At 38.6% G+C, this 27594-nt stretch overlaps 1 protein-coding gene across 1 annotated transcript in view; it reads right to left on the bottom strand.

Moving 5' to 3' along the window:
- RYR2 (ryanodine receptor 2) overlaps positions 1–27594 on the bottom strand; it is a 610498-nt gene that overhangs the window by 329407 nt on the left and 253497 nt on the right. Inside the window, exons 5-10 of the mRNA XM_081299889.1 lie at positions 27074–27088; positions 21426–21500; positions 17818–17896; positions 14954–15066; positions 8048–8147; positions 7033–7129 (exon numbers count right to left, since the gene is read on the bottom strand). Of these exons, the coding sequence (XP_081156015.1) occupies positions 7033–7129; positions 8048–8147; positions 14954–15066; positions 17818–17896; positions 21426–21500; positions 27074–27088 (479 nt within the window). The remainder of the gene's footprint in view (positions 1–7032; positions 7130–8047; positions 8148–14953; positions 15067–17817; positions 17897–21425; positions 21501–27073; positions 27089–27594) is intronic.

The raw sequence follows: 27594 nt of genomic DNA on the forward strand, positions 1-27594 counted from the left end.
ATGGCTGAACCAAGTCAATTCATGTGTCACCCCTTATCATTGTTCTGTGGTGAAAACACTTAAAGTGTACTTTCTTAATTTTCAAGGACATGATGCATCCTCATTAACTATGGTACCATTTCATACACTACATCTCTTGCACATCTGCCTCCCAACTGGAATACTGTATCGATTACTAACATCTCCCCACGGCCCCCACCTCAGCATGGCAACTGCTATTCCTTTCTCTGCTTATATAAGTTTGACTTCTATAGATTCCACACATAAGTGACACCGTGTACAATGTGTCTTTCTGTGCCTGGCTTATTTCACTTAACGTCCTGGGCTCAGGTTCATCCGCAATAGGATTTCTCATTTTTTATGGCTGAGTAGTATTCCATTTCATACCTCTAAAAATACGTTTTGATAATAAAAGGACACGATAAAAATTCAAGCTCTGAAAAGAAGCTTTACTATATTTAAATTAAGAGGATCCTGCTTTTCCTGGCTATTTCCTCCCTTCTTCTCACTTATGTCTACTCCTGAAGCCACTGGTTTTGTCACCTTTCCTTTGGCCCTTACCACAGGCATCCATCTGTCTCCAGGACTGTGGAATTATGCGCACTCTCCCCCCCAACTTTCACTACCACTATGACAAAACACAGGACTGGGCAATTTCCCTCCCCCCAAAAGAACTGACAGTAAATATTCAACTTTGCAGGCAGATCACATGGTCTCTGACACATGATTCAACTCTGTTGTTATAATACAAAGAAAACACAGGCAAGGTTAAAAATAATTGCATGAAGCCAGGCACAGTGATGCACACCTGTGATCCCAGTGATTCAGGAGGCTGAGACACAAGGATCACAAGTTCAAATCCAGCCTCAGCAATTTATCGAGATGCTAAGCAACTTAGCATTCTCTGAGATCCTGTCTCAAAATAAAAAAAAAATAAATGTTAAAAAGTGTTGGGAATATAGCTCAGTGGTGAAACACCCCCAGGTCCAATTCCCAGAACTAAAACAACAACAAGAACAATAATTGCATGGCTGTGCTCTGATAAAACTCTGCTTACAAAAATGGTCACTGGCAGGACATGGCCCACCGACAGTAGTTTGCTGTCCTCAGGTCTAGAAGTCATGCCCCGATTACCCGTAGTTGTAATCTCAGAGTTTGAAAGTCCATTGTATCTATTGCAATAAAACTTTAATTCTGAAATTAATACCTACATTGGGAAGATTCTTCCCCCCTCCAATCGAAACACAAATAAACTCGGAGTGCTTCAGAGTTTCTACCTCCTGCACCAAAAAAAAAAAAAAAAGAAAGAAAGAATAAAAGGAAAACTTGGGGCATTTTTAAATGTACTTTTGATTGCTCACATAGGAAAGCTCTAAGTACTTGGCACATTATTTTAATACTGAATGTGTATGTCATCAATTATCACTACAGTACTGCAGGAGCTTGGGGCTATGGCTCCAAGGGACATTTCTTTTTTCCTTTTATTTTTGTTCTTTTTACATTTAGTCCATGACTTTAAAGAGGGATTTGGGACAAAGCTCCTCAGAGTCCTACTTTCCAAGTCCAAACACATTGGGATGACTTTTTTTGAAAGAAAGGCTAGGGTGTGGCACCAATGCTGAACACCAAAGCAGGAAGCAACAAGGATAAAAGGCAATTTAATAAGTCACTTTGAATTCCGATGATTATGAATATAAAGGTCAAACACAGAGAAAGGTAGGCACCAGCCTCTGAAGATCCCCCTGCCTGCTCATACCATCTTCACATGCATAGTTATGTAGAGTGCAGCAGAAGCTTGAAACATGGAATCCATGTGTTTCAATAACTACAATACAGGGCATTAAACATAGTAGAATTCTTCATATTCCTAAATTTACTTTTAATTTATGGTGTACCACAGAATTCAATTCCTCATTGAAAAATCATTATTAATAATGATCAATAATGATCAACAATAATAATAATTAATAATGATCAACAATACATATGCCATAACAGGTATCTATAGAAACTATCACTTTAAAAAAATGTGCAACTTGAATACAAGCATGGTAGCAAAAATAGTTACTTTCTCTTTTTGTATACATAATGTAGCTAACTTAAAATGTCACTGAACAATAATAATTATAAATAAATATAATCCACATCAATAAGCTAAAGAAAAAATAATTATACGATAATATCAGTAAAAGCAGAAAAGCATTATTCATGCTAAAATACCTCTGCCAAATAGGAATAGATGAGAACTTCCTCAACTTGATAAAGAATATCTATAAAAAATTATGTCTAACATTGTAATTATGAGAAACTAGAAGCTTTCCCACAGAGACCACTAAGGTCAGGATAAAGCAAAGATTTCCCCTCTCACCACTGCTACTGAAGATTATATTGAAAGTTTATTCTAATAAATAAATAAATTACAAGTATACATACTAGGATGAAAGAAATAAAACTAACTTCACACATTGTTTGATTGTCTAAGCCCCAAAAGTCAACAATAACACTAATAAAAGCTCCTGAAACTAATAATAGTTGCAAGATGCTAAAATAATATAAACAAGCCAATTGATTTCTTGTTTATCAGTAATGAACAGGTATTTGAATTTTTTTAAATTTTACATTAGCACCAAGAAATCTAAATACTCAAATATGAATATAACTATATATATATATATATATATATATATATATATATATATATGATCTTCATGAGGATCTAATTAAAATTCCAATGAAAGACATCACTGATCTAAATAAATGGAGAGACAGTCCATGTTCATGGATGGGAAGAATCAACCCTGTACAGATGTCAGATTTTTTTTCCTAACTTGGTCTATGATTTTAATTAAATAACTTCAATCAAAATCCCAGTAAGTGATTGTTGTGGATTTCAAGAAACTGATTTTAATATTTATATGGAGAAGTGAAAGACCCATAATAGCCAATGCAATATTGAGAGGGGGGAAAAAAAGCTAGAGGGCTGACACTACCTGACTTCAAGATTATGTAAATACTATTATGAAGCTACAGTAATCAAGACAGTGTGGTATTAGCCAAAGAACAGATATATAGATAACAGAACAAAGAGCCAAAATAGACCCACAAAAATAGTCAACTGCTCTTTGACAAAGACGCAAAGGTCATTCAATGGGAAAAAAGTTTTCAATAAGTGTACTTTCACTTGCAAAAATAAACAAAAATCCTAAGAGACCTTACATCCTTTATAAAAAAATCACTCAAAATGGGTACGTTCATCCTTGACCTTTTTGTAGTACATAAAATGTGCTAAAAATGCTTTTCCCTATGTAGTGATTAAGGACAATATCTCTGCAAGGATATTAGTTGCCCAATTGTGTTCAGGGACATTAACCATTCATCTCTCTTCCTGAACCAGACTGAAAGATATTTAATTCATTACATCAAAGCCCTCTCATGACTCATCAATTATTTACAATTACTATTCTTTAATTCATCATAATACTAAAAGACACACAGAGGTGAAAATATTGTCATGAATACACACAGCACAGCTCTCTGCTGAGTCATATTCTGGAAAGAAAACACAGAATTTACTTCCAGATATAAGGAATTATAACTTAATTGCCAGCTTTTGAAAGTAATAGAACAAGTACAAGAGCGACCGCTGGTAAGATGGAAGCAGTACAACCTCAGTATAATACAATACAACCTGTGTCTCTCCTCCCACAAAACACACAGCACACATGAACACTCTATCTCCATTCCCTTCCCAGCTTTATTTTTACAAATGTGCATTTACAAATGACATATTTATGTTTTAACTGTCAAAATCCACACTAGAATGCAAAATCCCTGAGGAAGACACTTCGTCTCTTCCTACATACTGTAAAGCCCAGAACCTAGAACATGATAGTCACTCCACAACTGTTTACTGAACGAATAAGACTATGTACAAGCTACGTAGTTTTAACTGTTTTAACATAAAAATAATGCATTACAAATAATATTTCACTAATATTGGTTTTCAAATCATATATCCCATCTAATACTCCCCCTAATTTATCCATTTAAAAGTATATTTAAACTTCCTGGGCTGTAGCTAAGTAGCAGAGCTTTGCCCAGCATATGTAAGGCCCTGGGTCCAATCCCCAGCACTGCAAAAATATACACTACCACCAGCAGCATTACTACTACTAATTAAACTTAATAAGCTTAATTTATTATTACTAAATATGGCATACTTAATTCATATGGTACAAATTAAATATAAATTTATATGTGCACAAGAAATGCCTTTGTTAATATTGTATTACATTCACAAAAAACTAGGGAAAGAAATAAAGAGATACAATCCAGAGACAAAATCTAGAAGAGAATGTGTGTGTGTGTGTGTGTGTGTGTGTGTGTGTGTGTGTATTATTCTTGAAATAAAATTTGGTAATCATATTTCAAGCTTCCAGAATGAAAGTCATTTTAAAGCATAGTTAAAACTTACGCAGCATCTGACAAATCCCTTACCAACTACCAGAATCTGTTTCTCCTCAACTTCTTCTATCTCACTAACTGAAGAGGTTCAGTAAGAACCAAGAATCACTCTACCTCACCGAAGTGTGGATGCTACTGCAGTTATATTTTTACTACTTTCATTGTTGTTTAGAAGTTTTAAAGACAGATGTCTTCCTAGAAAAATCTCAAGAAACATAAAAAATTGATGAAATATAGAGCATGTCAGAGTCCACTCTACATATAATATGGGAAGACAGTACAGGAGAAAATATCAAGTTTCCCTTTATACTTCTCATTCTTCAATTTTATCTACTTAATTGAATGGTCCACTGTAGGCTTTTCATTCTAAGAGTCATATTCCTTATGAGAACAGAGAAGTAATCTCATATACATACACATGTAGATATGAAGAGGAAGTTAAAGATAAATCTAATGGTATCTAGAATTGCAAAGCCCATCACTGAAATGCATTTTCAATAGCTACAATTACAGATTATATATATATATATATATATATATATATATATATATATATATATATATATAAAACACATACACACACACACATATATATGTATATATATATACATGTACATATATGTATATATATATATATTTTTTTCAAAAGTGTTGGTGAACCAAGGCAGGGCAGATTGACAAATCCACCTTGGAACACAGCACTGATCATCAGAATATAACAATGACAATCAATAAATTAGTTGATTCATGCACATTTTCTCATTTAATGTGAAAACAATCCTGTGAAAGAGGAGATAACATTTAAACTGTGTCTTACATAGGGGGAAAGTCACCTGTGTGAGTCACACAGCCAGCAGATCCATGCCCTAACCACAGCTCCCTGTAGTGCCACAGGAATTTCAAGCATCACTTGGTTTCAATCTTCCACTGAACAGGACAGGACTGAAGACCCAGAGACACTGACACGGCTCCTAAAACCTCCGACTCCATGAATACATCACAGCATTCAACACATCCACACTTCAGCCCTCCTTGGATTCCTCACCATGCTCCTGTCTCCTCCTGACCCTTCTTCTGCCCCCATCCTAAGTATCAGTGTTCTGCAGAGTTCCATCCTCACCCTCCAGCCTGATGCAACTATTCCAGGCCTTCACAGACTTCTGAGAGCAGTGACAGATGGCTGTCATTCCCCTCATGTCCACTCTACTCTTTCCATTTCAGCTAACAATAATGGATGCCCATTCCTTCAACTATCCCACCACATTACTGATTTATATTCAACTCATGCTTTTTCTGAGTCTAAGACTCCAGATATCCCAAATTCTTATTTCATGTCTCCCAGACCCTTAGTACTCACCTCAAATTAACTACTTTTTTTGTACTGGGGATTGAAAACAGGGGTGCTTAACCACAGATTCAGATCTCCAGTCTATTTTAATTTTTGAGACAGGGTCTTACTAAGTTGCACAGGGCTTCACTAAGTTGCTTAGGTTGGCCTTGAACTTGTGATCCTCCTGTCTCAGCCTCCCAAGCCACAGGGATTACTTGCATGTGCCACCATGCTGGCTTCTCTATATCCCCATGTTTTCATAAAGCATGTTAGCACCTTTGCCATCTTCTTCCTAACTCACTAAATGCAGCAATTTTAGTTGAGGGAATTTTCCCAGGAGCTGCATTTCACTCTTCACCATAATCCAGGTCTGCCTGGTGAGAGGTAAGACCCAGGACCAGGCCTCAGAGTGATTTTCCTGAGCTAGTTGAATGATTATTAAATATTTTTTAAACGCTCCCTATATTTTCTTAATAATGTACAATAAATATTAAACAAGATACTGAAGTATCCATGTTAGTATGAGAAATACCTACTGAAAAATTTATAGACACACAATAAACCATCCAGATAAGGCCTTCTTCTAGCTGTGACCTATTATTTATGTCTTCACCTTACTATATTCGTTGATTAACTTGTGAAGTGCAGCAGCAACCAAATAACCCTGAATATTCTTACAGCTTTATAGTATTTGTGGATTTTTCCCAGTGAATGCAGACTATTTTACTCTTATCTCAATGTCAAAAAGTATTAATAGATGTATTTTATCACAAAATATGAAGCTAAGTTGACAATTTCATTATCTGTCAATAAGCTATAGATAACACAGGAAGATCCTATGATTTTGCAAAATCTGAGAACTCTGACTCTGAAACTGAATTTGAGATTAAACCTCTCTGAGAATCAATCAAAACATATGAACAAATAATGATATTTTAAGTAGTTGAATTTAATGTGTTTACCCCGCCCAATCCACTCATTTTGCTCAGTGCTTCTTAGTGTGTTTTAATTATACAAGAATGTCTAGCCCTCCTTCTGCTGATAAGAAAAGCATAAGAAAAAACTTGTAATAAAGCCAAGAAATGGATCACCTCAGTGGACAGGATACCCATGGTCCCTCTTGTGCTAAGCTAGCATACCAAGCAGACATGTCCTTAGTTAGGAAAATTCTTTCAATGCAAAGAAAAAGGCAGCAACTATAACAAAACTAGCACCATGTGCTGGGCTCAGGTACCAACCTCCGTTGCTCCTCGCCATGTTCTCCTGAAGGGACAGTGAGACATTCGTCCATGTGTCCGTGCAGCAACCTGAGGACGTCACCACCAATCAGATACCCTGCAATGATTAAAAGTCATTTGTGACTGGGGCTGGTAGCCAGACATTCCACCTGGTCCAAACTTCTACTTTCATAGAGAAACACAAGTCTAGTGAGGCCAAGGTCACAGAAGTGGACGGTGCTGGCTAACTTCTGATTCCCACTTGGTAACATTCCCCACCAGGATACATGACCACATTACACACATGAATATGTTACCACGGCACATGTGAATCTACGTAAGTGGGAATAAACCAAATGAACAAAGGCATGGCCCTTGGAAATCCTGCTGCAGAACACCATGGTTTTGCAGCTCTAAGGCCTGAGCCTGAAAGATGAGGAATGTCAACGTGTGCCAACTGAGCAATACCCTGAGGCCAAAACATTAGAGGACACAACTCTTATAAACCTAGCAAATGAAACCACACTAATGAGCTAAAGTTGACAACAGCATAAATAATAAGCAAAGAGAAACCTTAATGTAAGCTTCACTTTTAAACAGCAGCTTAAACAAAATTCTCAATGTCCAGTATCTGCTTGAGAGACTATTTGTTTTTCTTTTTTTTTATTGATTATTTAAAGCATTACATAGCTCATGATATATCATCTTTCATACATTTGACTCAAATTGTGTTTTGAACTCCCATTTTCACCCCAAATACAGATTGCAGAATCATATCTGTTACATATTCACATTTTTACATAATGCCATATTAGTGACTGTTGTATTCTGCTACCTTTCCTATCCCCTACTATCCCCCCTCCCCTCCCCTCCCCTCCCCTCCCATCTTCCCTCTCTACCTCCCCTGCTGTTGTTCAATTCTTGAGAGACTATTTGGACACAAAAGAACTCTAATGATCAACTCATTAAGCGATTCCACAAATGATCATCAACCCTGCAGCAAGGATGAGCCCTCTAGCAGAAGTGGAGTTCTTACCTTGGGCTGCTTCACTTCCTGAGCTGATGGGCGCCACGCTCCACAGGGTCTGCTGGAAGGCTGCATCCACATGCAGGGTGCCATTGCCGTAAGACAAGTGCTGCAGCAAGAGGCAAGAGGGGGCACAGCTGTCAGTCCCAGCGTGTCATGCTCTGTCAGCGCTAACTGGACACTGCAGGCTGGGAAACGTCCACAGACGGCGTCTACTCAACCCCATCATTCAAAAATTCAAAGACTAGTAGGAGAAACAATAGTAATGGTTTCTATTTGACTTTAGGTATTTTTCAGCTTTATGCTAAGAGGTATTAACTTAAACCAGTAATCAGAAACTGCACAAATAATAAATACACCAGGTAAATTTATTTATACAAAGAAACAATTTTTGTATTAAGGATTGTTAATGGAAAAAATGATGTAGAAGATGGGAAGTTTAAAAGTATAATTAAGTTTTCTCCATATCATACTGCAATAGTTCATCATTGTTGGTGAGATGGGTGAAATAGGCAGAACCAAATTGGGCATTTGTTTGTATCCTTTAGGAACTGTTATCTGCAATTTGATACATCAGCCATTAGATGGCAATATTTCTCAATCATGATCTGAAATTAGGATAATGAATTTCCTCCAAAACTCAGATGTTACAAATTTGAGATTTTCATTCTTAAAAATACGAATGTATTTAAATAATGACATTTAATATATTGAGACATAAGATATGAGTTACAAAATGTTAACTGAGAGAAACAAAATTATGAGTATAGCCAAATGCCTTGCTTATTTTACTACACTACCCAACTGCCTGTAGAATTTAAAAACTACATGAAACCACCACTTTTGACTTGGAGTCTTCTCAGCAACACCACCAGTACCCCTGCAATATTTCTGCAACACGTTCCCAACCCTGGTGACAGCCTAAGCATTTAGAGAATTTACTCACACCAGTGATTTCCCAGGAACCTGACCATCCCAGAGAGATAAAGGTCAATCATAGACTGCAGGAGCCAACCGAAGTGTGCTCCACAGGCCTGCCAACACCCTAAAGGCCTCCTTGTTCTAAATATGGACATGCAGGTCCTCATCAAGAACATGTCCCTTGTTCTCTTTCTCCTAAAACCCAAGAAACTTCTGACACGGTGACTTGTCCACTTACCTCATCAGCAGTTTTTCCAGCTGATAAGATTAAAAGCCTCCCAGGGGAGATGTCAGATTTAGCAGGCATGTGCTCTTAGCCCTGTCCTTAGCCTTCCCTGGCTGCCTTGCTTCTGCACAACCTCCCCATCACCTCAGGCTGTTCATTCTGACCCGCAGCCCAGCTGGGACTCCTTCACTAACTCAGTTTCTTCTCCAGTATGTTAAATCCTTTCACTGTTATGAATAAATCAAAGTCTATCTGCTTCCACAAGCAAGTAAAATATATTTTCCTTTACAGCAATTATCACACAATGTAATTATCTGGTTTTCTCTCTCTTGTAATCTGACAGAGATTCATAACCTAATCCTTAGCCATCTACAGTGTTAATTAATAAACCAGTACATGGAGACACCAATCCACCTTTTAAAATTACAACAGCATACATTTTTCTTGAAAACATATTCTAAGTAATTCCATAAATATTCCTATTTCAATGACTTAGTCAAAAAGCACACACTATATAAATATGTATACTCAGATGAGATCTGGGATCTCATCTGAAAATAATTCAGAATACTAATGCTTACATTTTATTTTGGTGAGATAAAACTGCAAGAGTGGAAGCTCAGTCAATATGAAGAGTAGATAATTATTTGTTGAATCATCTTGGATTTGTCAAATGTACTGTGTACAAAACATCAAGCTAAATATCAATAGAATGCATTCTGTACCCTGAAGATGCTTGTACTCTTGTAGGTGCATTCAGACAATGCTGTGGGAACTTCAACCACAACACTGCGTGAACTGTAAGAGCTCTGGGGACACTGTGGAGAGAGTTGCTGTGCTGGGCCTGCAGGGATGGATGGCCTTCCACAGGTGGATGGGGGCATCCTCAGGGTGGAAGCTCTGAGGGGACACAAGGAATCACTGGCCTGGGCCTCCCGTTTTGGAGACAACATCTCTAGATAAGTTTATCTGTATGTTGGATTTAGACATGCATAACAATAATGTTCAAGTGCTAAGTGAAAATACTTAAAACATACCAAAATTTCTGTAAATCAGGGATTTTCATGTTTAATGTACTAGAAACCTTGACACTGGCAGAAGGGTAGGGCCCTTGTCTGTGAGAAGCTCTGCCAAGGCCCCCAGTGGGCAGAGGCACAGGAGCATGGGGGTCCGGCAGAGACCCCTCCCTGCTTACAGCTCACACGGAGAGATGCAGCTATCAAAGGGCCTGTGCACAGAAGCTGTCACCATGCCAAGGACTTTCTGTTTAGGTGCTGAGGAGCTGCTGCACTGAGAAACAGTGAGGGTGGAGAAGCTGGAAGGTAATGTCTAAGGCACACCTGAGACAACACGAGAGGAAGATAAAACACAAGCATCAGTACACTCGAGTCCTCAGCACGCCCTTAGGGTCTACTACAGTCATATGAAGTGATCTAAATAATGTGCACTCTTTGAAAGAAAATATTCTCTGGGCATAGCAACTCTGGATGCTTCTATTTAATTTTGCTGCTTATATAGTGAAGGGAAATCTGAGTATGAACAGCATCAAGTCAGCCATGGTATTGAATATTCAAAATTCAGTAACAGTTTCAGTTACCAAAAGAAAGATGAGTTGTCTTTAAAGCAAAAATAGATGTGAGTAGAAGGTAAAAACAGCCTTTCACTGAAAAATACAACTACCATAGAATTTACACAATAATCTGGCAGGACAATCCACACATCAGGATGTGGGCACTCATCTTACCTTTAACCTAAAATTGAGTGATTTTCAAGCTTTAAAATGTACACCCATCATCTGAGGATACTGTCCACAAACACAGGCTCAGATTCAGTGGGAGGAGGATGAGGTCAATCAAGACCACAGGTCCAAAGACTATGTTTGGGGCACACGATCTCAGAAACAGAAGTGACATTACAAATCCCCTCTCAGGATTCATATCCTAAAGCTCACTAAACCATACTTCAGTATTTTTAGTTTCTTTTGTAGCCCTACATATTTATTCTATGCATTTTAAGAAATTATTATGACAAGAAGTCATAAAGCTTTCAGACTGCCAGAGGCACCCATGGCCCCAGAATTTTTAGGAACTCCAAATTCAACCCATAGCTGATGCAATTGTACATTCCTTTGTTTATCTCTTAGTACATATCAGGCACTTGGGCCTTGGTGATCCAGCATTCAGAATAAATCATCATCAAGGGACAGAAAACACAGTAAATAAATCTTAACCCTCAGACTTCAGTTTGTTCCTCTGAAAAACAAACAAATCATGGGCATTTTAAAAAGGTGCGATTGCTAGTTGTAATATTCTATGACTCTATTACCTGAGCCCACAAGGAGATATTTTTTTAAGGCTCAGTAAATTAATCAGAATGGCATTATAGAGCCTGAGAGCGCAGCTTGGTAGTACACATGTGGTGAGTAGGCACAGAGCGGAGTAGTTTCTACCATTCAGCTGAACTTGAAAATATTTACAATCACTGTTTTATCCTCAGTTTGATGCTATTTGAGGCAATTCAGCAATTTATTGTGCAGTTAAAACACTTTTGCATTTGTTATCAAAAATCTTCTAAGGTGAGTAGGAGAGAATTTTGTGAACCCTAAAATAGCATTCCCTGAACCAAAGTCTTAATTTCCCTCACTCTTTAGGTTGGAGGGTTGTGCCTTTCTTAATTTCCACTTAGTCGTTTGGCAATGTAAAAACTGTGTATGTCTACAGATGCCTTTATTAACAGAAAATTGATAAGAATCATCATTTCCAATGCAAACAAGCCAGTCCATAAACTGGGATCTTTGGTGCACACCAGGGTGATTTTACATCTAACACAGATATAAATGTTTTATATGCTGTATCTTATTTTATTCAGTTGGGAATGGGATTCACCATCAGTAATAGCTACTTGCCCTGCTTTCATCTAGCTGTGCATTTCTCTCATACCTTAGCTGCTTCGCTAAAGCCTTCTATAAAAGAAGACAAAATTTCCAATAGGGGCAAAGAATATCTTTCCTTTTAGATATTCTTGAAAAGAGGGTTAAGATATCATTTCATATCAGAATATAAAACAGCAGAAGATAAGAAAGGGCATGATTGGGGTGAGTAGTTACAACCATTCTTAGAGATAAGATGCTTTATTTCAGGGAAAACATGTTTCACTGCCCACTTCATAAAGCATATGTGCCTCCTTCCATGCACAAAGCACCTTCGCAGAAGGTGGGGTGAAAATCAGCCTTCTGAATCATTTTGACCAACTTGGCATTCCAGCAGCTGTGAGCCTTGCTGTGGAGTGTTCCACACACAGCACAGTGTTGGATGGGGTAACCTCGGGTTAGCCACCAGGGATAGTGTGGGCAACAGCTCCTGGGTCAACAGACACCAGCAACTGAACAGCTGTCAGGTCAACGGTGAGACAAGTTTCTTTTACATAGTTTTAACTAATTTGTGTTTGGGCACAAATTTTAACTTATTTTTAGCCACACGAGCATCTTCTCAGAATATTGCTTTCACACAACAGATCTTTATTCAAGACCACCTATTACATTCCCTGCTCTCCTCCTTTCCCAACTCTCTCTTATTCTGGTTCAACACGTGAGTTTCTTTAACCATTCTCCATGGGCACAAATCTCCCAGGTAAGGATGACAGCCACATGCTATGCCAGTGCAGGGGCCTGGCTTGGATTTAAGCATCTCATCCTCGTAACACCTTGACATGCTGAACTCGTTTTCCCAACAGCCCCAATGCAGAAACTTCTTAGTTACGTAGTTGGTCCAGCCTCAGACTCACCAGACTATGAATAAAACAACAAGAACAAAACCCTACATATGTATGTGCACATACACACATGCACACATGTTATCTGGTGTTCTCTGTGTGGATGGTCCCACAGATTCCTGACTTACTTCAGAGTCCTTTCACTATCTTACCATTTGCCCTTTCTTGTTTCTGAATCTTCCCACCAAGTCCACCATAAAAGCCCTTCAACCCACCACCCAGGTACTCTATGGACAAAGCACTAAATGATTTGAGACGAAGCAGCAGCACACTGAGACCCAGGGACTTGCCTGCAGCACCCTTAACCTGCCTGATCACATGCCTGTGCACCTCCAGAGATGTGGTTTATGGTGTGGTTTGGACCTTAAACGCCCAGTGAAGGCTTGTGTATTGAAGGCTTGGTCCCCAGCTGATGGCACTATTGGGAGGTGGTGGTGGAACATTGAGGAGGCAGGGCCCAGAGGGAGAAAACCACTGAATCCTGTTACTTGATTTTCAGAAGGACTTTGGGCTGGTAATGTGAAAGCTGCACTACCAAGATTTAAAAAAAAAAAAAAATCTCCCAGTACATTTATGAGATGTTGATGTTTAAAAAAACAACACAAAGTGTTATTACCTGAAGTCTTCCCACCCTATACCCTTCATTGCCTTGTGTTATCTTGTCACTGGGGGCTCATCCCCGAAAGGGACATTGGGACTCCAGCCCCCTTCTCTTTGCTTCCCAGCCACAGGAAGCAAGCAGGCTGGCTCCAACATGATCCTTTCATGATATCTGCCTCACACAGGCCCCAAATTATGAAGCAACTGAGGACGAAAGTCTCTGACACCATGGACCACAGTACACCTTTCCTTTGCTGAAGTGGCTTATGTCAGGTGTTTTGTCACAGTAGTGGGAAGCTGACACAGTTTGCAGCCCCCACTAAGTCTCTTGAGGGCAGACTTGGTGCATCACGGGTCCACAGTCTCTCCTGTTGTTTCTGCTATTGCTAGGTCCCCACATACATGAACAATTAAAGTGCTGACTTTATTACCAAATGAGAGGGACATTTTAACAACCTGGTTGGATACTCTTTTGTAGCTCTTTTTAAAAGTTAATGCTGGAAACTTAAATAATTAGCTAAACTGTAGTTTGGAAATTGTTTGTTCATTTTAACTACTATAAGGTTCATTTATTTCCAAAGTTAACAGGAGGTAAACCTCATATCTCAGACATGGTCATTACTATTGCTATTATTTGAACAGTGCTTATTAATTCAAATTATATTCAAATTCATTATCTCACTGCCTCTTCTCAAGAATCTTGGCTCTACATTCTGTTATTACCAACAACGTCACTTTACAAGCAAGAAAGCTGGTATTCATGGAGTTACATGACTTGCTCAGGTAGTTAGCTGCAGAACTGACATTAGAAGCTCTAGCCTCTGTGAGGTTCTGAATTTTTCCACTCCTTTGGTGAATAATACCCTGTCAAATAAATTCTGTTATACAGTGAAAATACAAGTGGTACAACAACAAAAAATGTAGAATAACATCAAAGTTTAAAATGTAGAATTTGTATACTGAAAAGCCCGTGAATTATATCTACCGCATGAATTATATCCAAAGACAATTCCAAATCAACTGCACATCTCCTGAGCAAATGTGTCACCCTGCAGCACACACATGCACGTAGCAAGGGCTTGATAGAAGCTTATTTTACAAGCTGCACATTTGCACTGTTCCAGGAATTGGCATGGTGACTGTTTCCATCCATATCAGCTAGAGCAAACAAGTGGAGAAATGTTCAGGCCTCCCTCAGCTATGAACCAGCAGATGCTACTTTTAATTTAATAGTCCCTGCCAGTGACTGCACACTGTCAGTAACTCACCACACAGAGGGATGGGCTTGTTCATTACCAATTTCCCCAGATAATTGGCAGTATAAACCCTAAAGTGACCATTTCATGTGCTGTCCTTTACCACAGCACCAAGCCCCCAGTCCTACTGTCCACACTTACCAAGTACCGCTCAGAGGACACACTAACTAGGATGAGGTCATCTCCAACCCGTACTTTTTCTCCTTCTGATCGCTGCTTCGAGGCTGGATGTATAGTCCACCAACAGGCCTCACCTGCAGAGTGAAAGGAGAGTGAAACACAGAGAAGGGTCTTTTAACTTAAAATCTGTTTTCTTTGCCAGTGATTCCATTAGCACGACTTTCAGAAATGTAAAATTTCATGCAAATTTCTCTCTTAGACCATGAAAATCTAACAAACTTAGCCAAATTAGCTTAGGACAAGACATACTAAAATGCAAAGTTTCTTCCAATAGAAACTTGATGTGACATTTTGGGAAGATTTTAGTCTACCCCTTCCCCCACAAGGAACTATTTAAGGATATTTATATAAGTTCATATAAGACCAAATACAGCAGCCACTCAGTTCTGAATTCACTCTATGCAATCGCACACCATTATCCTGTTCACATAGCTCTTCTATAATAACACCTAGCTTGGTGTCACTTTAGTTTCAGAAGGACTTTATTATTTGACAGTTTCCATTATGGTGATTTTTTTTATTTTTAAATCTCCCAGGACTTTGAGATGCTGATTCAAAAAGGGATGCCAAGTATTGTCACCTAAAATCTTACTGTTCCAACCCCATTTTTGCCTTTGTTATTTTAAAATATAGTTTGTATTAATCTCATAGTAAAGTAAAAGAGAATCCTAGTACATAAGAATACATTGCAAAAAGACTTGGCTACACATTAAATCAAATCATATCTTCTAAAAAAGTCCAGCATAACCATGGACCCCATGTCCATTTATCATTCTTCAGCCCCTCTGCTGAGGTAGGGATGCAGGCACACCATCCTTCAGTCTGTCAAGACCTGAAGATAGGTTCTCTCCAAAGTGGCAACAGAGTTCTAATGATATCTATTAGCTAGTAATTATGCTTCTCTCCCCTTCCACAGCTTTGTTATTTTTCTATAAACATATTTCCTCTTAGTAACTTACTGATACCAGAATGCAAGGTCCCTAACAGCAGGAATTCCACATGTTTTTTCCCCCACTGGGGTCTTCCCAGCTCCAAGTAGCATACACTATAGGCACTCAGTAAAAGTTAATTTTGCATGAAGTAATAAACGAGTAATCCAATAATATTTCTTAAGCATCCTATAGTCAATACGTAGCCTGGGCCTTGTGCTGCTTTTCTTACACAAACCAGTATTATTTGCAGGTCACCACCCAGCAGAATGCCTTATCTTAATTCACCAAATCCACTTTTTTAGAACTGTAGATAGTTTTTCACTCACTCTCACAAGCATTTATAGGGTACCCACTGTTTGCCAATTACTGCTTCACAGTAGCCTGGGAAACATTAGTAAACAAGAAAAAAAATCACCTGCCTTGTAGGTTTAGTTATGATGAAGGAAAGCAGAAAACTAATGATGAATACAATAAATAATTCAGCAATTCAGAAGAAGTAGAGCCATGGGCAGGGGAGAATATTATAAGGGATCAAACTTAGGCAGAGGGACTGACTTTTTCTGTCATCCTCTTATCTCAGTGTAGGAACACAAGTTCTAGAACCCGTCTTGAACGTCTTCTGAAGAGCAAACTTGACTTTGTCATTTAACAGTGTGCTAAAATACACTAAATGAGAAAACTAAAACCCTAGCAAAAATGTGGAATTACTGAGCCTATAGAAAATGAAAAATCAGAATGCCTGGGATTCTCAGACTTTCTTAATTAGTTTATAAATATAGCTTTTATATGTTTGTTGTTTATTAAACTAGAGAATGTGAGAAAGTATTTTAAATTTATAGCTGATACGTAAAAGGTAAAAACTGAATGTGTTAATAAAGTATCATGTGATGTTTTGATACATGCAAACAAGGTACAATGTTCAAATCAGATACTTACCTTCTCAAACATTTCTGGTTTGTTTATGATAAAAACACATGGACTCTTTCCTTCTAGCTTGTTGAAATATATAGTAAGTAACTGTTATAAATACTCACCCTACTGTGGCACAGCATTCCAGAAAATGTTTGCTGTTGCTCTGCTTTGTTTATTCCTGCAGTGCAGGGACTGGACCCAGGGCCTTTTGCACGCTGGGCAAGTGCTCTATCATGGAGCTACACCCACAGCTCACCAGAAAGATTTCTGGAAGGGGTGTGGGGATGGGCTGATCCCTCCCCTGAAAGGAACAAAGTTGAACTACCTCCTTCTGTTCTTTTTCAACTTGGTCTTATTTATTTTTAACTCCCAAAGTCATGCATACTCTTTGTGAAAGATAAAAGAGTCAAACTGTACAGAGGCTTATAAAATAAGTGTAAAGTCCTCAGAGAACTGAGAACAGTTCTCTTTTTTTGACTTTCCAAAAGGATAAATGTGTTAATATATACTTTTTTTGTTTCAAAATATGGAAATGTACATGTCCCTAGACGGACATGCAGCACAATGCCCTGTGGGCAGAGCAATGAAGGAGATTTTTATTTTCTTCTTGTTTGAGTGTTGAGATTCAATAGCTTACATGTGTATACCTAAAATATGTTTGAGCTGAGAGACATGCGGTGATACTTCATAAACTAAAAAGTGCATTTTAGGATAGTTCACGCCCAGTAAATTGGATAGTAAATACTAGTTTTTCTCTCCAAACTCACAGAATAGGGTTTGAAAGCCAGTTTGAATATCCAACTAATTACATGGGAATTACCAATAGGAAAAATATATACTTCCTCCCTCTACCAAAAACGTCAAGTAGGAAAGCACTTTTTTATGACTCTACCCATGAAAGCACTGGTCTGATGCGACTTCCAGGGTGTCTCGTAGCATCTTCCAACCCAGCCCAGCTCTCACCGTCCCCGAGGCCCTCACCTGTGGTGTCCTCCTGCAGGCCAACGTCAAAAGCCAGCTTATCAGTTGAAGACCTCGAGGTGGAGAGGCAGCACAGATACTAAAACACAGAACCAGGAGTTGTCTGTCACTCAACATTGACAGTCACAGTGGAGTCCTGTTCTGACAAGTGATTTGATACGTGTCTGTCTCTGCTGATGAGCCTTTTTCTAAAAATTTGGATGCTTCTGCACAAAGTGCAGGCTTTTAAATGTCTGAGACAGAACAGCCCTAGCATAGCATTCATTAGGAGCAATATTCTAAAGGAAATGTGGTCTTCTTTCCCTCATAAAGACTAAGGAAATGTGCTCTGTCAGAACAAGAAGACAAGTGGCTGGGGATGTGTTTGTACATCTCTCACTTCATGTGATATTCATGATCCCCGGCAAGAGCATGACGTGATCTGACAGCGAGAACCCTCTCCCCAGCAGAAACTGGAAAACTACTTTTATCTTCTAGTTCTGTTTTCTCCTCCATTTTTTTTTTTAACTCTCCGAAATCCATCCAGAATTGACTTTGGCATGCATCATGTAGGCTTTACTAAAATGAAGTGTGCATGTAAGTGTGTGTGTTTCCTTAGGAATAATGGGACACTCTCCATACTATCATCGGCCCCCACCCTTAGGTTTTCCCAACTATATGTTCTTAGACATAAAAGTTTAGGATCATTTTTCAGGCTAACTCCCCTATCCCCACACTCCAACTTCAAACACCTTGTTAAGTGCTATAAGAATGCGGACACACAGATGAGTGTGGCATGAGCTTAAAGTACACCACCATCTGCACGAAGCAGGCTCACTGCCAACAACAACAGAAGCCTGCAAAGAGTATCCAGACACAATTCTGGGGATTGAGAAAGCCCAGGCCACTCTCCAGAAGCTCTGGACAATTAATGCAAAGGCTATAAAATTCCTATTAGGGAACAGGGCCCATCCAGCTAAATGGCTCCCAGTGAGTGTGTACAGGCAGGAGATGAACTGATTGGGAGAAGTCAGCACCACAGGGATGGGGCATCAACTTGACCTGGAGACTATGACTTGGCCTCTCAACTATGAAGCACTGGCTCTCGTGGTTCCAGAAGAAGTTTCAAGGGTCCCCAAAACCTGTACTGGGTCAATACGGGATTGAGAGTCTAACCTGGAGACAGGCAGCTCACAGTGGTCCCTAAAGTTCACAGACTCAGATATAAACTGTGTGAAATGTCTGTTTTTATTATAGAAAAAGTAACAACTTTACAATACAGACTTCCCAGACAAACAAGGCGATGCCTATGAAAGTTTTCTGTGATTTTCCTCAACAATATCATAGTCCTCAGCACTGCAGTTACTAACAGACATACTGTCTTCCAAGCTTCACAGGAACACTGAGGAAGATGCTATAATTAACCTACTAACTTCATGAAGTTCCATGGAGGCATGGAGAGTAGTGCCTAGCACATAGATGATCAAGCAAATTTATTGAAGGAATGAAAGAAATTTTCAGATGCAATTAGAACTTTAAGAGGCCCAGAAAAGCATCCCAGGCTGTGAGATGGCCAAGTGCAGTTGACCCCACATCTCAGCACTGACAAACTGAGTAAACTCAACTCTGATATGCTGTTAATTCTGAAATGCAAAGTCTTCTTAAAACATTTATTATTTCACAGTGTGCATTTTGATTGCTCCTGAAGGTGGAGTGCTTCCCACAACATTTGAACATGTGAGCACTCTCCACCAATGAGTCATTTCTGTATGGGTGCCTCGTCTCCAGCCTCTCTGTCAAACTGTACCACTGTATTCTGTATCTCACATGTCAAGCGGGGACTTCAAGAATAGTGCCAGGCAGCAACGACTAACAGGATAGATTCCTGCTTTTATTTTCTGGTTTTAGACAATTTTATCAAGAATGGCTTCAGAGTTTCATTGATTTGATAATGATATTTGTTATCATTGAGGAAATAATTTTCAATGCTGACTTTTCGTTAGGAACGAATAAAAGGTTTTATTACCTTTATCAGCACTTGTTGAGATTTTATTTGACCTTTTTATGTGATGTAACACATTAATTAAAACGATATTAGTAAATCATCATTAATATCACACTTGTACTTTTCCTACACCTCTCTCTAGACATTTAAAATCAGGTTACTGCGTCGACATCCATGACTGAAATCAACAGTGTGTGTGCTTGCTGAATCTTGACTTTGAGGCAATATTTACTCTCCTGCAGAAGAAAAATTCACACAATATAGAATTATCTCCTTTTTTAAGGGAATGATTTATTTTATATGTCCAGATATTGGACTATTGTATAACCACTAAAATTATACTGATGAAAAACTTAAATAACATGGAAATGTTCTTTTTATGATAACAGATAAAAAGTCAAAATATAAATTTATAGAGTAAAACATCAATTAGGTAAAAAATATTTTAAAAACTGAAAAAACTGAAATGTCTCTAAAATCACCAACAGTTTTCTCTTAGTATAATCAAAAGAATTTTTTTTGCAACTTAAAAATATTATAGAATATTTGGGCTAGGGATGTGGCTCAAGTGGTAGCACGCTCGCCTGGCGTGCGTGCAGCCCGGGTTCGATCCTCAGCACCACATAAAAATCAAAGGCGTTGTGTCTGCCGAAAACTAAAAAATAAATAAATAAATAAATATAAAAATTCTCTCCCTCCCTCCCTCTTTAAAAAAATATTATAGAATAAATATGTATTGCTTTCATAATTTAATAAAGCTTTATAATGAATGAGATGAAGCTTTTATAAATTGTACATGTCTACATAAATCATTTATAAAGTACACAAAAATATATACACACACATATATGGATATAAATGTGTGTGTACATACACACATATATGGATATAAATGTGTGTGTACATATGTGTGTGTATGTATGTGTACATGGCACATGCCTATAGTCCCAGCAACTGGGGAGGCTGAGGCAGAAGGATTGCAAGTTTGAGGGAAGCCTGGGCAACATAGCAAGAACCTGTCTCAAAAAGTACTGGGATGTATTTCAGTAGTAAAAGCCCCTGAAGTCAATACCCAGAGCCAATATACATGTGTGTGCATGCGTGCATGTGTTACTTCAATGCAGAGAAAATAGAAAGTGAGAATTCTGTGCCTCACAGGTGTCTAATGGAAAGCTGGTTTAAAGAAGAAGCTGATGTGGAAAAAGAACACGGAGTCAAGAAGGAAAAGTAGTTTGTGGATAGACCCTGACATAGGAGTTCACAGATGGCATTTTTATCTTATCTTCTAAAAGCATATTTTAGTCCTTTCATAAAGAAATGTTTTAAAATCAGAAAAGGGACATATTTCTTATTTGGTTCTTAGAGTGCTCTCCTCCTAAAACTATCAAAAGTGAGATATTAGAGACAGGAGTCCTATAAAGATAGGACAGAGGGAGCTTGAAGGCCATCTAAGCTAACCTTCATGTTATCAATGAGAAAAGCAAAATGGTACAAAGATACTAAAGAGGGTATACATCCAAGCTCACTAATACCATGGCTGAAGGGCGTTACCAACGTTTCCTGGCTCTGCATCCCAGCTGCACAGACAGGACCATGTGAAGGTGAAATCAAGCAGTCCACTCACCATTCCGCTGTAGGAATGGCGCAGCAGGATGGCATGCCCATAGAGGAGTGTCCTGTGGCCACCACCTTGAGCAGTCTGCATGGGAGAAGGAAGGGAGAGAAGAGAAACACACCGATCAGCAGACCTAACTAATACAAAGCTCTTGCTCTTCTGATACCAAGAGAAAGACAGTAGGAAAGATCAGAGTAAAAATGCAAAGTGCTGTGGAAATATTTCTTAAACCTCTTAAACCGTAGAGGAAGCCTCTACAGCAGGCTCTACAGGAAGCCTCTACAGCAGGCAGCACTTGCTCTGGCTCTTGAAGGGTAAACATGAGTCCAGTACCAAATCCTGCTCGTTCACAGAACGCTGATCTCCATTTCTCATGAAGCTGTGTTCCTTAATGGGCAGTGCCTTGCTTAGTGCCCAACACACCATGAGAACCTAGTGTAGTTCAAGCACGAATCTTCCCAAGACTCAGGGCTCCTCTCATCACCCCAGCCTCAACACTTCTCATCCCTACAATCACTCATAGGAAGAAGTCCAATTCTTACCTATGAAATAAAAGAGCACTTCTCAAATCTCAGCCTCTTGGAGGGCTCAGGGAACTCAGGCCCTTGGGCCTTACCCTGACATTCTGATTCAGGGGGTCTGGAGCCACCACAGACGCATTTCAAGCCTATCAATGGTGTTGATGCTGTTGGTCCATGACAAGCAGAGAACCCTTAGCATCAGTCCTTTAGGTCTCAGCCCCAATCACCCTGTGCTTGAACACACCCGAATCCCCTCCCCTCCATGTTACTCTGTTCTGGGACAGAGCCTTCCCTCTTCCCAGCCTCTTCTGAGCTATGCATTTAGACTTGAGTTAGAGGCTACCTACTACATAAAACCTCAACCTCTTTCTGCAAAGTGAGCCCCTCCCTTTGTCCTCCTGCAGGTTGAGCCTCATTGGTCTGCTCTGCAAGTACCTTCCTCCCCTTGACCAGAGTGAACTCCTCAAGGAAAATGACCTCGTTTCACCCACAGTTGCCAGCAAAATGTAAGGCTGCAGTAAGCACTCAACAAACACCTGTTGAATAAAAACTGGATGCAAGAAGCCCCATTTCAGGCTCCATGAGGAGTGGGCAGAAGGGCACCCTGGCACAAAAATTATTATAACGGTCTGGAGGAGCATGAATCTTCCCCCAAATGAGGAGGGATCATGGGCTTGCAGTGGGAAACCAAAAGAAATTTGAAAGGAGATCAGGGTGAGATCACAGAAGGTATAGACTTGAGTGTCAAGAAGTACACATTCCTTTCTGTGGGAGTCTGTAAGGACTTGAAGGACAAGAGTAATGATACTGACTGTACTATAAGAAGTATAGGAGAAAGGACTCTAACACCCCATTCTTTTATTCCTTATTTTCAAAAAATATATCCCCTCCCTTTTGTTCCAAATAATCCCTTAAAAATCATTTTATTCATGTTATGCCTGAAAAACCCAAAACCATTCTCAAAACAGATGTTAGCAGATATTTAGTAGTCAAAAGGAGAAATCTACTTTGAAATTATACTCCTTTACAGAATGAGGCTGTCTTGAGAGTGTACTTATTTTTTTCTGTAATACATTTGACTGTGGCCGAGAGCAAATTTTTTCACACTAATATTATATATAGTCTACTACTAGTTTCTCCACTAAGTAGTATTACACAAAAGAAATGCTCTTTCCTGCTCATTCAAAAAAAAAAAATTTACAGGGTGTATGCTCTAGGAGAGGTTCAGGTTCTGGTGTCAAAAAGCTATTTCATAACAAACCCCCAGTCTCCTTTCCTTTGCCTTTCAAATCAAAGTTTCCTTAGAAAACTCAAATTACTCATTTATCAATTATTATTTACACAATGCCCTGCAATCGCCTTCAAAATACTTGCACATTAGTAGCAAAAAGAAAGAAGCAAAAGAGCCCGGACTGTATCGTGTGTGTATGTCTTAGCTCCCCCACTGTAAGGCAGGTTAAGCCCTCTTAGCGCAAGTATTATCTGGAATTACATGTCTTTAGAGCACTTTTTCAAAACTGTCAGAGGCCCTCTCTGTTCCCCAAGACGCTACTGGGTGCTTACAGCACCTGGATTCCCCCCTGTATCAGTAATAGCTAGTGAGCTACCACCAGCCTTCTCCCTGACCCTCCAGAAAGCCAGGAGCCTGCTGTCAGCTCTGGGGGAATCTGTCTCTTGGACCTGATGAGGCTCCTCTAAGAGGCTGTTGTTCTCTTGGTGAAGGGAATGCTACTACCATTTCCAAACACCTCCCAGTAACTCAAGTATTTCTGGCATAAGAGAGGCAAGCATCATTTCAAAAAGTAGTAAATAAAATTTGACTTTTTAAAAACATCAGTTTTCAGCAAAAATTGGCTTTTCTGGCTTATGTGTATGTTTGGTCTCATGCCCCCCAGAGATGATCAATGGTGTTCATATAAAAGTGTATAGCAAACTCATGAAACAGGTAAATAAAAAAGTACAAACCTTCAAACAAAGTCTAAGCAACATTGCTGTATGCATCCTAAACAAATCTTGCCTCAAATTCTTCACAAGTTATTTTAATACCCACTTTGTGTTTTCTGGCATTCCTATACTTTGATTCACATATTCTTGTCCAAAATGTCCAATCAGGTAATGGAATGTGACAATCCTTATTATCCAAAGTATAGGTATGAAGACATGAATTGGTGTGAATATACTGTGTATACAACCAGAGATTTGAAAAATTGTGCTCTATATGTGTAATAAGAATTGTGATGCATTCCACTGTCATATATAAACACTAAAAAATAAAAATGAATAAATTATACATTCATTTTCTATTCTTGTAAAAGGTTAAAAAATTTAGCATGGATATTTAACTTTAAATTAACTAATTATGTGTAAAATGGATTAATTATCACCTGCCTTTTGCAAAATACATGAATCTTACATTGGAAAAGAAAAACGTCCAATCAGGGAACCATCATTGTAAGTAAAAACTTTGATGTAAATATTCCTACATGGACATTTATTTAGAGTAACAATCACGGACCATAATTTACTTGTCTATTGTTATTCTTTGTTGAGAGAGAGACAATTTGGGTTGTTGTAGCAACATTTGAGGTATTGCACCAGGGCAGAACCATAAAACAAGAATAATAATGATGGAGATGCACCAAAGAGATTTATACACACATGAAAATCACTGGCTCAGTGTTTTATTCTTTCATAATTGCGGAACTTGGCTCAGTATTGTTTAAATGTTTGTGTTATACACCAGCTTATAAACCTCTTGAATTATTTTTTATTAAAGCCATTTATTTCATTAACAATATAACATGTCATCATTTTAAGGTTTTCTGTTTTTGTGACCATATTGCTTGTACAAAAATGCTATGCTAATCAATGAAGGACATTTGTCAAAATTCCAGGTCCTTACTATATAAATTTTTAAAAAATAAGTCAGAGTCTGCAGGAGAACTTTCCCATGGCCTTGACATCTATGATGTCACATGCCGTTTTAGAAGTTCAACACTAGAATCTAAAAAGGAGTTTACTTACTTCAAGCAATAAGGAGACATATCCTCAATATTAGAAATTATAGACAATAAAAGAAATGTATAGTAATAGGAGCCCTTTCAGAGTGCTTAGATCCCAAATGAAGGTGCTTTTAAGTGTACCTTTAAATACAAATAGTAATGCTTGGAAAATAGAAAAGTTAGTAATTCTAGGGAGAATAACAGAAATATATCTCAGAGGAGGGTGGGTCCCCAGCTGCAGGAGACTCTCAAACAATTCTGCCACCCTTAAGCAGTCAATCAATTATAACAATTAATGAGAAATGAGGCTTCACGACAAAACCGAACTACCCTATGAAGCTAGGTGACCACCAGCAGGATGGCCATGCGGCACTGAAGAGCTTGTCTTGTGCTGGTGTCTTTCACTTGGGTCTCCAAGGGAGGAGACCAAGCTTAGGGCAGGACCAACACCTCTCTGCTCAGCACCAACAATCAGGAAGGGGATCTGAGAAGAAAGCATCCAGCTGGTTCTGAGCAGCTCAACCACACCTTCCAGGTGTGGGTCTCAAAGCGCACATGGTGTGAGCAGAAGAGCACTTGGTGCCCTCTCCTGCCAAGTGGCTCCAATCACTCCAGTTGCATGCAGATGCTTCTCCTGGTCAATTCCTGACCTTTCCAGGTCATCCAAGTCAGGTACGAAAACAAGCCATTCACTCTTAGGCCCAGAGTTAACAGCCGTCAAAGCCTCAATGAATTACTTTAGGAATAATGCCTGTTTTCAGTGTAGTCTACCTCATCTTTCTAGTCTCACCAAAGATAACTGTTCCAAGACAACCATTCCTTCACCTGTGGCCAACAGGAGGCCAAGAGGGTACTGGAGCGGGTCTAGGGTAGGGGTGAGATAATAAAATAGACACAGTAGATACAGATTAGCAAGCAAAACAGTTTTTTTCAGACCCAATTTCATGATTAATATTTAAAGGAAGAGGATCTATCCACATTTGCTGCTGCTTATAATATGTTTTCCATCCAAATTCCTTGGGCTTGATGCACCTAGTTTAGCAGGTAACACCCCCTCCTTATAATGTAATGATAATATTTTCCACTGAAAAATAAGAGCGGAGGTTATTGGAAGTCTAGAAGATGCTCCAGGTCTTTGTCGATAGAAGGCTTCTGTCATTTCACCCCAACTGTCAAATTCCCTGTAGATGATCAGGTCCACTTGGGGTAGCCCACGATGCACCAGATCCAGATATCTGAGAAACCTGAACGACAGGCTTTTACAAAACTCCACAGCTGACGGGAGAGCTCTGCTTCTTTTTCCACAAAGCCACCTTTCCAGCACAAGTCCAGAGTTTTGATTGACACTTCTCCAAGCTTATATCTTTCCTAAATGACGTTCTTTTGAGATTATAAATTAATCCTTTATTAACTCAATACAAATAAATGTCTTTACTGTTTCTAAGCTTTTAGTATAAAACTTAAGTCCCACAAATACTACAGGAGAAATGTGGTAGGCATATAAAAAGAAAACAAACTTCCAACCATACATCACCAAGTGACTAGATTCTGCTCTATCCTTCCCTGGCATCTTCCTTCAATGACAAGACCATGGAATTTAGTCTTTTCATTTTTCGCCTTCTAAAATCTTTTTTCTAGGGGCTGGGGCTGGGGTTCAGTGTCAGAGCACTTGCCTGGCATGTGTGAGGCACCGCATATAAATAAATAGAAAATAAAGGTACATCAATAACTAAAAACTATTTTTATTTTATTAATTTTAATTGATAAATCAAAAGGGGCTGAAATAATCTTAGTTCTGGAGTAAGCAACAGCAATTTCTTGGTGCCCTGTCATTCCCAGGCTGAACCTTCTATAAGAACAGCTATAAAGAAGTTGATTTAATGGAAGAAATTCCCAATGTTGACTAATTAAATTTAACATGTTGTAGTATGATTCAAAAATGTCAAATGTTGAAGTTGCTCAATATGAACAAGTGATTTATTTTTTATACTTAAAAATTCCGAAGTTTAATTTTTAAAAATCTTACAAACGTAAAGAAAAATGTCATAAGTTAAAAAAATAAAGCAAATATGTACAACCATACTGAACACATACTGTAAGTATTACATATATAGCATATGAACCAAATTCTTACCTTCATCATGAATTTCTGTAAGGACATAAGGAAAAGAGAAAAAAATAGTAAGTACATATTATTTCAAATGCTTGTTTGAAAACATCTCATTTACCAAGACTCCATTTTTCTAAATGAAGCCATGTGAACAATAAAAGTAAATAAATTTCATTGTTTTGCAACAAAACTTAGTATCAACTACATGCTAGAGGAAAGCTGCAGCAAGCAAAACTCTTAAAAGTGTTTTTACATTAGTTCTTCCATTTTCTGTGAAAACATGCCACTTGTCTGAAATGCATTATTCAATTGACAAGATATCTAAGCACCAAGAAAGAGGTATAATCTTAATTTATCCTCTGAGAATACTTAATAAATAAACCTTTTGTTTTATTCTTTGCATATAAATGCAGTGATATAAATAGCAACACAACTAACTTTGGTAAAAACAGATTAGAAGCAGGTAAGGTGTATTTAAACTACTGTGCTGCAATGAGCTGAGCACCCTTCATGCAAAACAGGCAGCAATTCCATCCACAGGACGT

The sequence above is a fragment of the Spermophilus citellus genome (genome assembly GCF_964194105.1).
Source record: "Spermophilus citellus genome assembly, chromosome: 6".
NCBI lineage: Eukaryota > Metazoa > Chordata > Mammalia > Rodentia > Sciuridae > Spermophilus > Spermophilus citellus.